At 55.6% G+C, this 14,338-nt stretch overlaps 1 protein-coding gene across 1 annotated transcript; it reads left to right on the top strand.

The window, feature by feature from the left end:
* The first annotated feature begins 441 nt into the window (after positions 1–441).
* On the top strand, positions 442–13,075 carry GUCY2D (guanylate cyclase 2D, retinal). Its single transcript, XM_033090902.1, has 19 exons — positions 442–532; positions 868–1,624; positions 1,705–2,009; positions 4,066–4,417; positions 4,677–4,761; positions 5,032–5,134; positions 5,520–5,621; positions 7,205–7,285; positions 8,642–8,848; positions 8,950–9,106; positions 9,655–9,804; positions 10,454–10,602; positions 11,113–11,276; positions 11,372–11,564; positions 11,828–12,002; positions 12,259–12,357; positions 12,483–12,577; positions 12,716–12,801; positions 12,982–13,075. Exons 2-19 carry the CDS (start codon positions 877–879, stop codon positions 13,073–13,075), a joined length of 3,345 nt encoding a protein of 1,114 aa, XP_032946793.1. The 5' UTR covers positions 442–532; positions 868–876.
* Positions 13,076–14,338: the final 1,263 nt, after the last annotated feature.

The following is a 14,338-nucleotide window of genomic DNA, read 5'->3' as shown; positions in this document are numbered from 1 at the left end:
GAATCAAGAGTGAACAGGAGAGGGGCAGGTAGATTGGTTTGCGTTTGGTCTCTGAGGTTTAGACTTTGCCAGCCAAGGGAGGGGGCTTGGACTGGGCTGGCAAACTGGAAACAGAAGATCGTCAGAAATAGGATTGAGAGAACCCCCACCCCAGGACTGATCACCCACAGGTGTCCAGGGGCACATATTGTTGCTTTCCATGCTGAGCAGGGTAGTGTGGCAGCAGCCTAAAAGGGGGACCTGCAGCTGCTTTTATGATGGGGGTTGTGGGGGTGGGGGAAGGCACGGAGGGGAAATAACCTGATTGACTGCCTGGAAGTCAGGACGGATCCCGCCCCAGGGTGTCCCATCCTCCTCCAGCCCCTCCCTGCCTGATTAAGGGGCCCTAATCAGCTTTGGGAGATTAAGGGTTCGGCCAGCTCTTACCCCTCCCCCCTGCCCCTCCTCGCCCTGGCCTGGGCTGCAAAGGAGACCTGTGGGAGGGCGTGTGACCCCCTCACCCGGGCCTTGGGCCTGAGCCTCGGACTTTCCCGTGAGTGGCAAATGCACCCCGCATGGATACGGGTCCCTTCTGCCTGGGATCGATCTAAGGAGGGGGTGGGCGTGTCTTCACTGACCCCCATTGACAGCTCTGACGAAGGGGGCGGGACAGACGACGGGATAACAGGAGGTGGGATGCAGTGGGTTTCCAGGCCATGCCCTTGACCCCCATCTAGTCGGTCAAGCCTGAGGAGAGGGGTGTGGAAGTGGAGCTACACCATGGGTTAACTGGGCTTTGAGAAACTGGGAGTTGGGGAGAAAGCCCTGAGAGAGTTCTGGGGTGTGGGGTAGATTCGTCTGCTCTCCCTGCTCTGTTTATGCTCACAGAAGCCGGCAATGACCTTCTGCACCCTCTTAGCGTGGGGCCTTCCGGACCTCCGTCTCTGCGCCCCAGAGTCAGGGGCTCCATCCCTGCCCGGCCTGCCCCGGGCGCTGCCCTGGCCCCGGCCTAGGCTCCGGTTCCTGCTGCTGCTGCTGCTGCTCGTCCTCCTCCTCCTGCCGCCTTCCGCCCTCTCCGCCGTATTCACAGTGGGGGTGCTGGGCCCCTGGACCTGCGACCCCATCTTCGCCCGTGCCCGCCCGGACCTGGCCGCCCGGCTGGCCGCCGCCCGCCTGAACCACGACCCAGCCATGGAAGGTGGTCCCCGCTTCGAGATCGCGCTGCTGCCGGAGCCGTGCCGGACGGCCGGCTCGCTGAAGGCGGTGTCTTCCGCGGTGGCCCGTGTCTCGGGTCTCGTGGGTCCGGTGAACCCTGCAGCCTGCCGGCCGGCGGAGCTATTAGCCCAAGAGGAGGGGGTCGTACTGGTGCCCTGGGGCTGCCCGGGGACACGGGTGGCGGGCGCGACGGCCCCCGCCGTGACGCCCGCAGCGGATGCCCTCTACGCCCTCCTTCGCGCCTTCCGCTGGGCACGCGTGGCCCTGGTCACCGCTCCCCAGGATCTGTGGGTAGAGGCAGGTCGCTCACTAGCAACGGCACTCAGGGCCCGGGGTCTGCCTGTTGCCCTGGTGACCGCCATGGGACACTCTGACCTGTCTGGAGCCCGGGAGGCCCTGAGAAGGGTCCAGGACGGGCCCAGAGTCAGAGGTAGGCTCCCGGCAGGGGGCGGGGAGGTCGGTAGTCGGTCCCGCAGCGGGCGGAGCAGCAAGAGGAATCTCTGTCCGCAGCAGTGATCATGGTGATGCACTCTGTGCTGCTGGGAGGCGAGGAGCAGCGCTGCCTACTGGAGGCTGCAGAGGAGTTGGGCCTGGCCGATGGTTCCCTGGTCTTCCTGCCTTTTGACACCCTCCACTACGCCTTGTCCCCAGGCCGGGAGGCCTTGGCCTTGCTGGCCAACAGCTCACAGCTTCGGAGGGCCCACGACGCGGTGCTCACCCTCACGCGCCACTGTCCCTCAGGACGCAGCGTGCTGGACAGCCTGCGCAGAGCCCAAGTACACCAGGAGCTGCCCCCTGACCTTAATCTGCAGCAGGTAGAAGAACCAGGGTGGAGAGAAGTGGGGAGGAAAGCCGTACTAGAAGAAAGCAGAGGATAGCCAAAGAGAGGAGAGAAGGCTGGAAGCAATGGGAAGAGAAGCAAGTAGAGTCGATGGAGTAAGGAGGATGGAGTCACTGGGAGAGAGGAGGACGCCAATAGGGAGAGAATAACTAGTAGCTCCACCTGTTCTGGAGTTTTCTGGGTAATGTAGAGGCTCTGGTCTTGCCTGGGGCACTTAGTGTATTGGGATTGCTTCCAGAGAGACTGCAATGAGATCTCTCAAGCACAGCTCTAAGGAGTAAACGCTAATGAACTCTACACTACATCTTTTGCAGTCTACTTCAAAGTGAACTCACTTCCAGCACCACCACAACAGACAGTCTATAATAAACAGCCGGTGTTCTTAAAAGAGCAGGAAGGGGGGAGGATGCCCAACCAACCTCCATGCCCAGTTCGGAGGTGTTCCCACTGCAGCCCATCTGGTGGTCTTAACTTTTTGAGAGCCTTGACCTCTTGTGAGAAGCAGAAAGGTCCCTCCTAGGTGGATCCAGGGGCTTCCATAACCATTTAGACCCACAGCTTATTACTCCCAAATCAGCTAACACCCAGGATTCCCTGAGAACCCAGAATCCCAGTTCAGACCATCTAGCTCCACTGCATTCATAAAAGAGGGGCTATGAACCACTAAGATAGAAGGGAATTTAGATGTCAGTGGGCAGTAAACTAACCAGTACAAAGGCTCTACTCAAAGGGTTGCACATGCGAGAGGGCTATGAGTCGGGGGTGTGTGTGTGTGTGTGTGTGTGTGTGTGTGTGAAATATTCCCCACCAATGCCCCTCATCTCCTCGAAGAGGATTCGGTAGCCAGTGGGAGAAAGGATGGGAACAGTCAATAAGAAGAGGAGAACAAGAGTGAGGAACAGTGGTGGGATGGAGGGCAGGTGGAGAAAGCGGGTGGACAAAGTGGTGGAACAAACCTTCAGTTCTCAGGGAGTACATAGCCTTCTACCTGTCTGCCCACATGAGACCCGTGGGAGTCACCCTTGATTCCTTTAACCCTTTCTGCCAAATCAGACATCGAGTCCTGTCTCTTTTACTTCCTAAAGGTTATTTGAATCCATCCACTTTCTCTATTCTCACTGCCACTGCCCTGGTTCAGGTCACAGCATCTCTGGCCCGAATCTCAAAACAAAATCTCCCAAATGATCTCTGTTTCAACATTTACCTGCCCCAGGCCTTTTCCACCTAACAATCAGATTGAACTTCAGAAATCTGACAGTGTCACACCTCTGTTCAAAGCTTCCCAGTGGCTTCTTCTGCCGTAGGTACAGTAGTTGCAGGTGTACTGTTCCCTCTCTCCTGCACCAACTCTCCCCCAGTCCCTCATCCCCTGGGGGATGATTACTTCTTTTGAAAGCCTCCCCCTCCTCCCTGAGCCTGGGTTGGGGCTCTCTTTCCTGTCTCCACAGCTCCCTCAGTTACCTCTACCGTCACTCATTGCACTGCCTTGATTTCCCTGTCTCCCACACTAGATGAAAGATTCCCTGAGACAGGGACTCTGTCCTTACACCACTATATCCCTAATGCTTTACACACTGCCTGACACTGTGAGAGATGGAACTGGGAATAGGCTCGATGAGGCCTTGGGGAATGAAAAGAAGGAAAAATAGAAAATAGAAGCTAACCAAAAGATGGGAAAGAAGGCTTTTAGGTGAGTGGTAGGTAATAATATTAAAATTATATTCAGGGCAAACAACAGGAAAGGGAAGAGAGGATCTGTAGATCATGGAGAATTAGAATTAACCAATGGTGAAAAGAGCCTAAGAATCCTGAAAAGAGGGAGGGTCAGTGGGGAAAAGGGTGAGGTAGCCAATGGGAGAGAGGAAGAGAGAGCCAACGGGGAGGCATATGGGTAACCACTAACTAGGAGGTGTGGAACAGCCAATACACGTAGGGCGTGAAGGGCCCAGTGAAAGGATAGCAGGGCCAGTAAGTCTCTATTTATGAGCCGTGACTCGGAACCCTGAGCCCCCGCTTCTTTCCTTCCCCAGGTAGCCCCCCTCTTTGGCACCATCTATGACTCAGTCTTCTTATTGGCGGGGGCCGTGGCAAGAGCTCGGGCTGCTGTAGGTGGCAGCTGGGTGTCTGGAGCAGCAGTGGCCCGCCATGTCCAGGATACCCAGGTCCCAGGGTTCTGCCGAGCCCTGGGAGGAGCCGAGGAGGCCCCGTTTGTGCTGCTGGACACAGATGAGGCGGGGGACGAGCTGTTCGCCACATACATGCTGGACCCCACCCAGGGCTCCCTCCGCTCCGCTGGGGCCCCGGTGCATTTCCCTAGAGGGGGAAAAGGGCCTGGGCCTGATCCCTCTTGCTGGTTTGACCCAGACATCATCTGCAATGGAGGTGAGGGCAAACACCCTAGCCCCCACTGGGACAGTCACCATGGACCCTCCACAAAGTGGTGAAAGAGAATGAACTCTCCCTTTCTAGCATTCCCAGATGCTCCCCTTTGCAGAACCCATGACCTTTTCTAGTTCCCTTTCTCCGCTCCCATCCCCCTTTCCTGGAGCCTCCAGGATTTGACATGACTGCCTACCTCCTTAGAAAGGGTGCCTCCTCTCCACCACCGTCCTCAGCGTCACTCTTCTCACTGCCCCTCTAGGAGTGGAGCCTGGCCTCGTCTTTATTGGCTTCCTCCTGGTGGTTGGGATGGGGCTGACAGGGGCCTTCCTGGCCCATTATGTGAGGTGAGTAGGGAAGTAAGGTAAGTAGATGGGCCTGGCTCTCTACCTGCCAGAAATGCTACTGTGTAGCAAAGACAGCACACTGGGTCCACTCAAGATAGAAGGGAGAATATTTTTGGAAGGGGTTAGGGGAGAGGGTGCTGGAGGGCTGGCGGAGTCCCAGAGGATGTCTGGTTTGGGATGGCTGCCCTCCCCGGAGCCAACCTTATCCCCTGCTGGCCTCCTCTCATGACCATGGTCCCCTTTGTGGAAATGACTTCTTTCCCCTACCAGGCAACGGCTCCTTCACATCCAAATGGTCTCAGGCCCCAACAAGATCATCCTGACTCTGGACGATATCACCTTTCTCCCCCCACAAGGGAGTACCTCTCGAAAGGTGGGAGAGACAGGGAGCTGTTCTCCCCTGTATATCTGGTCCCCTGCCTGGGTCAGCTCTCACCACAGCCCCGCCTAAAGGCAGTCTGGTTTCTGCCCTACCGCTGTCCCAGGTCTGAGGTCTGGAGATCAGTGCCCTTATGTGTGCAATGAGGGTCACAGCCCCTGTCCTGACTGCTTTCCTTGAGGCAGTTGATGCTCCAACTAGAAAATGAGTAGGTTTGTTTTGTAAACTGCAAAGTGCTGTGCACTTGGGAAGTAATATCACTATCACCTTCCCTAATTAAGGTTTCTTCCCCTCCTCTCTTTAATCCCCAGAACTCTGCCTGACCTCAACCCAAGACTGAGTATATTTTGACCCCTTGGCATTGCCCTCTACCCTCCAGGTGGCCCAGGGTAGTCGGTCGAGTCTGGCTGCCCGCAGTGTGTCAGACATTCGCAGCGTCCCCAGCCAGTCCCCGGATAGCTCCAACATTGGCCTCTATGAGGTGAGCCTCATCCCCAACGAGGCAGAGCTCTATTTCTGGAGTCATGTCATATCCTGCTGACTCCGGGAAATGGGGATAGGAGTCTAGAACAGGATATAGGGAGAGGTCATGGATTTCTCAAAGGGGAGCATCCGGCAGTTCTTCCTGCCCCAAGATTTTCCCTTAGCCATTATCCAGGTGAGGGCTCCCCAAAGGCTAATCACAGTGGCCCAGAGGCTGGAGGCCTGACTGGTGGGAACTGTGCTGGGATGCAGCCTGGTGTAGCCAATGAAACCATTCCCCACCCTGTTGGGAGCCCCGGCCCTGCCCCCTCAGTGATAAGCCTTCAGGTTACTGAAGGGCACAGGCCTCCCTGGAAAAGTTGGGGCAGAGGGACATCTGGGATGTCCCTGGTCCCAAAAAAGACATTTCTAGGACGTGGATTGTTCAGGATGGGGAGTTTCCAGATGGGGCTACACCTGCCTCAAGCCAGATCCATGTCTCGGCCCAACCCAGCATTTCCACCCAATTCCAACCAGACTCAGGAAAAGCAAGCGTTACAGGGGGAAAAGAAAGTCATAAAAGGGCATGAGGATGTTAACTATGGGGTCAGCAAATCTGAATGTGATGGGATTGGTGGGAGATAATGAGAACAAATTCAGGGAGAGCTGAGAGAGAGAGCTCAGCTAATCAAGAGGGGAGGGGATATTTAGAGCTCCTGGGTGTCAGGTCACAGGGAGAATGCAGAGACTCTTAGTATGTCACTGTAGAGGCCATTATAGCCATTTCTGAGGAGCACTATTGTCATTTGTCATTTTGGGAAGGTTGTTCTTCCCTATATGGGACTACCCTGTGCCTTGAAGGATGTTTAGTGTCACCTATCTCTGGCCCTATTTACTAAACATAGCCCTCAGTTTTGTGACAATTGAAAATGTCTCCATGTTTATTTCCAAATGCTTTTTAGGGGTCAGTGTCAAACCCGCAAATTCTCTTCTCATCCAAATCCCTTATCAATAGACAAAGCCAGCTACAAGGACTAGGGCAAAATAAAAATGAAAGGCCCCTTGTTCGTTCAAGATGACAACAGCAGATCATTGAACCAAGTTCAGGCCCTTCTGAGCATGGGGCCCTGTGTGACTGCACAGGTTGTATACCCATGAGCCAGCCCTGCCAACAGCTGAGGACAATGAAGCCCATAGCCTGGAGGGGAGCTGCCTTTACTTCATATTTAGTCTATAATAAAGCCTGATCTACCCAGACTCCTGACTCCCAGCACAGTGCTCCCTCATTGCAACGGATAGTGGTGAGGGCTGTGATTTCAATGACATTTGTGGTGGTAATGGCTCGCTTAATAGGGTTGTTGATGAACATATCTGGGGTGGTGAGGACAGCCATTCAGGCCTTCTGCATCTCTTACCTAGGGGTGGGCTCTACCCAGCTAGCTGTGAAGTGGACTGGCAGACATCAAACCCCTGGCTCCTGACACTCTTTGTCACATGGAAGATGTGTTCTGGGGAAATGGGCCGGTGGAAAAGGGGGCTCTAGGGCTCTTCCCATTGTGGGATTTTAAGAAACTGAGTTCACTACTCCCATCTCTGCTCCAGGGAGACTGGGTTTGGCTGAAGAGATTCCCAGGGGATCAGCACATAGCTATCCGCCCAGCCACCAAGACAGCTTTCTCCAAGGTGAGAGCTGGGCCCATGATGGGGTGTGGATTGGCCATGATTTCTCCCTCCTTGCCTTCTCTTTTCAGTTGGGTACAGAGGTAGGTCCCAGTGTGGTTGGGGTTTCAGTGAAGTGTCCTCTCCTCTCTAATGCAGGTTCCCAGTATGATCTCCCATAATATTAGTTCTTTCCTTTATGTGCTTGCCCTAATTTGCAATTGTATGTTCATCTGTGTGCTTGATTATTTCTTATCTGTCCCCCTCACTAGACTGTAAGTTGAGCGAGGGCTTCCCTTGCCCCATCCATTGTGTTTCCAGCACCCATCACAGTGTCTGGAATGTTAGAAAGACTCGATAGAGTGTTTGTTGGGTAAATGATAGAAAGTGAAAAATGAGTTTCTAGTTCTGCCAGGCCATTCATGCAGAACGGCGTAGTTGATGCATACTGAGTGAAGTGAAAAGTTGGCAAGGAGGCTATAAACTGGCTCATTCTTGTCCTTCCAACCTTAATGCCCCCCTTACCCCTAACACCATAGAGCCTTGGCCCGGCCTCCTTCTGTGATGTCTCCAGAGAAGCTCTTGGTCATAGCTGCAGAATGACTTAAGTGGACTTACCTGTGTGGGTCAACGGACTAAATCACCATTTATCAGCAAAAAACATTTAAGATGAAAAGAAGCCTTTTATTGAACCAAAGGAACGCTAGAAAAGGCACCAGTTACCTGCTAGCGCCCATTTTCCCAGCATGCCCAGATAGTAAGGGCCTCTGTCCTGTGGAGTGGGTGTGGCTTTGTTGATGGCTCTCTGGGACCACAGCTTGACTACTCAATCCCTACTTTCTGAACTTGGGGAAGGTGGAAGTCTCAGTTATATCATAGCTGACACGATGATATAACCAAGCAAAGCAGCCGTGGGCCAACTCACCAGCACAAGCCATTCCTGGCGTTTTCTGAAAGCAGTGCAGCTTCTCCCTGGTTCTCACCCCAAAGGCTGTTACATCAGAAGGGGAGGGTGGTGGTGCCAGGGCTTTCTCCTACATGAGGTGTTTTTCCTTAAGATTGGGGCAGTTCAAAGTCGGATGGTTAATAAATCAAAACCTGCCTGGGTCCTGATGACCAGTGCAAGGGTGTCTTTTCATTCATAACTTTAAACTAAACCACACTCAGAATCTGAGCAGTGACCTTTGACGATGTTGTCTTTTCCAGAGAAAGAAGTAATCTGTAGAAGAAAGCCCCCCTACATGCCCTAGAGACTTTCCATTCACCATTTTTATCCCATCTTCCGAGTTTGGATACTCAAAAACAGACCTGAATAATAAATAGCCTCCTCCCCACCTTGCTCCCAGGGCAGAAAATGCCTGTACACTTTCCCCCTCTCAGCTCCGGGAGCTCCGCCACGAGAACATAGCCCTCTACCTGGGGCTCTTCCTGGCTGGAAGAGCTGACAGCACCGCGGCCCCCAGAGAAGGCATGCTGGCTGTGGTCTCAGAGCACTGTGCCCGCGGCTCCCTCCACGACCTTCTCGCCCAGAGAGACATAAAGCTGGACTGGATGTTCAAGTCCTCCCTCCTACTGGACCTCATCAAGGTGTGGGGGATAGGTGATGGAAAAAGGCAGGGGTGGGGGTGCGGGGAGCAGACGGCAGGGGAACCGCGGGCTGAGGTTGCCTCTTATCCCACCCTTACCAGGGAATGAGGTATCTGCACCATCGAGGCGTAGCCCATGGGCGACTTAAGTCACGGAACTGCGTGGTGGACGGAAGGTTCGTGCTTAAAGTCACGGACCACGGCCACGGGCGACTGCTGGAAGCCCAGAGGGTGTTACCAGAGCCTCCCAGCGCGGAGGGTAGGATTCCACGGCTGCCTCCGGCGCAGACGAGCGTCCCCCGGGATCCTCATTATTTCAAGGGCCCTTCCTTCCCTCCCTCCCTCCGCCCTCGCATTCTCTCCACTTCACACCCACTGGACGTGACTCCTGCTACCTAAAAGATTTTGTGACCTCTGAGATGAGGACGGCGGACTGTGTAACCAGGAGGCGGGGGCATTGTGAGGGGGCGGGAGTTGTGCCTGAGCGGCGGAGCTCCTGCCGGTGCAACTGTCTGCTCTATGGGGGGCTTTGCCTAAGGGCGGGGCTTGTGTCCAAGAGGCGGAGTTTTCTCTGGGCACAGCTTTGTCTACTGAGCGGGGCCTATTTGTGAGAACTGGGCTTTTTCTGATACCCGATTTTGGTTTTTGGTAGTTTTCTCTGGGGATAGCTGCAGGCAGCAGGGCCAGACTCCGGCTGGGGGGTTGGGAGTGGGTACGAGCCTGTGCTTTCTGGTGAAGGTGATGCGGGGTCTGTCCCCAGCTTCCCCCAGGCCCTCCGTATGCCCACGCCCTCTTTCCCGTCCCCAGACCAGCTATGGACAGCCCCGGAGCTGCTTCGGGACCCGGCCCTGGAGCGCCGGGGAACGCTGGCAGGCGATGTCTTTAGCCTGGGCATCATCATGCAGGAGGTCGTGTGCCGCAGCGCCCCCTACGCAATGCTGGAGCTGACGCCGGAGGGTATGGCCGTCCCTACCGTGGCGTTTGGGCTACAAAGGCACCCTGCTGTTAGGCGGAGCCTGGCCAGACCCAGCCTCGCTCCTTTCCCTAAAGTCCAGTTCTGAGACTTGTGGGCCTCCCTTAAAGATGAGGTCTGAAGAGTCAGGGCAGTGGAAAGCCAAGGATCAGGATTGGAGGGAGAGGCTCTTAGGCACCTAGACCTCCTCAGTGGTTTCCTCTGTCCAGATCCTGGACTTCAACGCGCTCCACCAACCAATGGAACAGTCTCTTCTCTGGTTCTTAGGGGCCCCAGAGAGGAAGCAGGGTGGGGGGAAGGGGAGGAGAGAACCGTTGGATATGGATCAAATCCATATTACTTATCATCTATAGGACTCAGCAAACTTCTTGATCACCCTAACCCTTATTTTTCTTATGTGTAATAAATGTTAGTCTCTGCCTGTCACCTCTTACTGGCCCCTGCCCTCCAGGGTTCAGGGTTCCCTTGTTTCTCCCAGCAACTCCCTTCCGCACAACACTTCCCCAACTACTGAAGCTCTGATTTAAAGGACCCGTTTCCATTCCCCCCATCTTGGGCTTCAACAGTCAGGCCAGAGTCAGAGGTGGCTTCTGTTCTGGCACACTCCCACTCATGGCTCCCTCATGCCTCCAGAAGTGGTGCAGAGAGTGCAGAGCCCCCCTCCGCCGTGCCGACCCGTGGTTACCATGGACCAGGCGCCCATGGAGTGCATCCAGTTGATGAAACAGTGCTGGGCAGAGCAGCCGGACCTTCGGCCCTCCATGGACCGCATCTTTGACCTGGTTAGGGGCTGGGATCCGGCAAGGGCTGGGCTGGCCACTTGTCAGCAACCTAGGGACGTTTCAGAAAGGCAGGCTGGCAGGATTTCTGATCTTCCAGGCTTCTTGCTAAGGGGTAATCTGAGGACCAAGTGGGGGCAGAGTTAGAAGAGGGGACTGTGGAGGCCTTTGGAGTGGGAGATGGAGCTCTGGGTGGGAGAAATATTTAATTCAACTCAAAATTTATTGAGAACCAAGTATGTGCTTGGCCTAGTGTAGCAGAAAGACCGTTGGCCTGGGAGGACAAAGGCTGCGTTGGTTCCAGTGCCCTGTCAAGTACTAGCTGAGTACAGCTGACCTTGTGGAACCCCCATTTCCTGTGTGCCTGCTAATAATATATGCAAACCTGGGGGCTGGGCACTGATGAGTTGAAGAAGAATGGGTGGGGGAGAGAATCAGGCATAATACAGACCCATGAGAGGAGCATGGCAGCCCAGGTCCTCAGCAGCCCCACCAGCTTCCTCCTACCACTAGTTCAAGAGCATCAACAAGGGCCGGAAGACCAACATCATTGACTCAATGCTGCGGATGCTAGAGCAGTACTCCAGTAACCTGGAAGACCTGATTCGTGAGCGCACGGAGGAGCTGGAGCTGGAAAAGCAGAAGACAGACCAGCTGCTCACGCAGATGCTGCCTCCGTGGGTGCCAGTGGGGAGAGCTGCGTGGGGAGGGCAGCTGGAATCCAACCAGACTGGGGTGGCCTCCGGGTAATCTCACCACCTGCCATCCCTAGGTCTGTGGCTGAGGCTCTGAAGATGGGGACATCTGTGGAGCCCGAGTATTTTGAGGAGGTGACACTGTACTTCAGTGACATCGTGGGCTTCACCACCATCTCAGCCATGAGTGAGCCCATCGAAGTAGTGGACCTGCTCAATGACCTTTACACACTCTTTGATGCCATCATTGGCTCCCATGATGTGTACAAGGTGGGGTGTGTGGAGGACAAACCCTCCTTGAGGTTCACCAGCCTCTAGCCCAGCCCTTCCTGCTCAGCCCCCAGGCCACCAGCCCAGTCCTCTTTTCCAGCCCTCCTGTTCCTTATCTCTTCTGTCAGTCCCCAGCTCAGTCCCCCAGCTGGAGCATTCCCCAGGATATATGCACTAAACGCAGTTTAATTCTCCTGACAAGGGACAATCACTTTGGGGGAGTGGGGTGCTCAGTACTGAATTCGTACAACCCCTTTCCTCAGGTGGAGACAATTGGGGACGCCTATATGGTGGCCTCTGGGCTGCCCCAGCGGAATGGGCAGCGGCACGCAGCAGAGATTGCCAACATGGCACTGGACATCCTTAGCGCTGTGGGCTCCTTCCGCATGCGCCACATGCCTGATATGTCCGTTCGCATTCGCATTGGCCTGCACTCGGGTAACTCCCCACCCCCCACCCCCACCCCCTGGGCCCAGCTCCAGATTTCCCAGATGGAAGGCTAACTCGGGGTTGGGGTGGAGGGGATGGAGGGCTTGTTGAAGCCACCATTGCATACCAGGCACTCCGCTGTAATTAAGAGGGTACATTAAGAGTGTCTTTGAGGAGCCGGTAGAGATTATGGGGTGCTAAAACCACCCAGCCACCAGCTTCAGCCCAGGCCGGGCCAGCCCGCCAAGCCAACGCTTCCCCACAGGCCCGTGCGTGGCGGGAGTGGTGGGCCTCACCATGCCGCGATACTGCCTGTTTGGGGACACGGTCAACACAGCCTCGCGCATGGAGTCCACAGGGCTGCGTGAGTGTGAAGGGGTTGGGAGGGACTGGGGGAGGTAGGCCGACATCGCGGGGCCCAGGGAGGGAACGGCCGGGAGGGGACCCGGGAGGTGATTCCGGAGCTCACGGCATCCCTTGTCGCCCCAGCTTACCGCATCCACGTGAACATGAGCACAGTACGGATCCTCCGCGCTCTAGATGAGGGCTTCCAGACTGAGGTTCGAGGCCGCACGGAGCTGAAGGTGAGGCCGGCACGCCCCCTCCTGGGCGCGGGCTGGGAGACAGATTGCCACGCCGGACCCGGGTTCCACCTAGACGTCCAGATCCACCCACCCTCACCCCAGCACTCCTAAATCCTCCCCTTCCCCGTGTCTTCCCAGGGCAAGGGCACAGAGGAAACGTACTGGCTGGTGGGCAGACAGGGCTTCAACAAGCCCATTCCTAAACCACCTGACCTGCAACCGGGGTGAGGAGCCGGCCTCTGTGGGCGGGACGAGTTACGAGGGATGGGCACAGGCGGACGGGCCCTTCTCCCTGCCTTCCTCCGTGTGTCTGACCCCGCCCAGCCGTGAAGTAGCGAGGACCTGGGCCCTGCCCTCCCTCGCCCCCATTCTGGATCCCTGAGGCCACTTCCCTTTCCCCACAGGGCCAGCAACCACGGCATCAACCTCCAGGAGATCCCCCTCGAGCGGCGCCAAAAGCTGGAGAAGGCGAGGCCGGGCCAGTTCCCCAGGAAGTGAGGCCCGGCTGAGACAGGTGCCGCCCCTCAGCTCCCACGCCCAGCTGCCAATCTCCCCCCAGACTCGGGGGCTACCTACCTCTGGGAAATGCTTTCAGGGGTACAGGCACCTCTTCCCAAGCCTAAGGGCTAGAACTGCCTGCAGAATTTCCCACCCAAGCCATATGTCCCGGTTACTCTCTGACTTAGTGAGCCCAGACTTTTTCCTAAACCCAAAGACTTTCCCTGGTAGAAAAGCACCAGTCACAAGGATTCTGGTTTGGTAGGTCTGGAGTGGTCCATCAATTCAGACTTGGGAACCGCTATAACCTGGACCTTCTGTGACTTCTCTGACCCCCACTGCATTAATCCCTTCCCCGAGAGGCCGTACACAGCACCGAGACAGAACTCTAGGGGGCAGCATTTACCAGAAGATAAGATGACTGCTGCCCCTAGAGTTGTGTTAGAGCAGAAGCCCTAATGTCCTCTACCCTCTTTCAAGAAACCGATCCATGACGAGCCCCTTCCTCAGTGAATCCCCATGACTCCTTTCCACGATTTCTATCTGAGACACTCCTCTTTCTCAGGATTATTCCAGAAGGTCCTCTTCCTGAAAGTTGCTGCTATAGGTGACCAAAATTTGGTTAATACCAGTGGCTTCTGTGCAGCTCTGCTTCAAAGGCTTCTGGACCTTCACAAGAACTGGTTGCAAACCAGTCGTGTGACCTTGGGAAAGTCTCATGCTTTCTCTGGGCTTGAGTTCCCCTCCGTGGTGAAATGAGGAGTGGCCTAGGTGGTTTCCACACCCCCTGGCTCTGACAGCTGGGCTTCAGAATGGTTGGTGTTGGGATATGGGGCACTGGGCTGGTGACCTCCAGCCCCAGTGACCCTGAGCCCATCAGGGGATGTTGAGTGGGGGATTCTCCACCTCCCAGAGGCCCTAAAGGCCCCAGAAAGGAGGATCTGGGATTTGATGCCCCAACCCCAGAAGAGGTGGAAGCCTCCTATTCCAACAGAGCAGGGTTTGTCATGTGGCCTAAGGATTCAAGAGCTTCTGTTTAGCCTCAAGCTTTTGTCCCATCTCCATCCCCCGCCGGTCAGAAATTGGCTCCTTCACCTGAGCATAACCCCGTAATGCCCAAGTGCAGAGAAAAGCGTGCTTCAGGGCTTTGGGGAAAGGAAGGGAAACAAACTGCACCAAACCTTTACTAATCAGAACACCCAAGGGATAGTGTGTTCTCTGTTTAACTGGGAGCTCTGAGCAGGCAGTTGGACAAAAAATCCT

The sequence above is a fragment of the Rhinolophus ferrumequinum genome, chromosome 21 (assembly GCF_004115265.2).
Source record: "Rhinolophus ferrumequinum isolate MPI-CBG mRhiFer1 chromosome 21, mRhiFer1_v1.p, whole genome shotgun sequence".
In the NCBI taxonomy this organism is placed as follows: domain Eukaryota; kingdom Metazoa; phylum Chordata; class Mammalia; order Chiroptera; family Rhinolophidae; genus Rhinolophus; species Rhinolophus ferrumequinum.
Note: the sequence above shows the minus strand (reverse complement) of the source record. Positions and strands in the feature narration are given on the sequence as shown.

Coding starts and splice junctions, on each gene's coding strand:
- GUCY2D (XM_033090902.1), top strand. CDS start 877: ATGACCTTCTGCACCCTCTTAGCGTGGGGCCTTCCGGACCTCCGTCTC. Junction 5,622..7,204: donor CCAACATTGGCCTCTATGAG/GTGAGCCTCATC, acceptor TCTCTGCTCCAG/GGAGACTGGGTTTGGCTGAA. Junction 12,358..12,482: donor CATGGAGTCCACAGGGCTGC/GTGAGTGTGAAG, acceptor TTGTCGCCCCAG/CTTACCGCATCCACGTGAAC.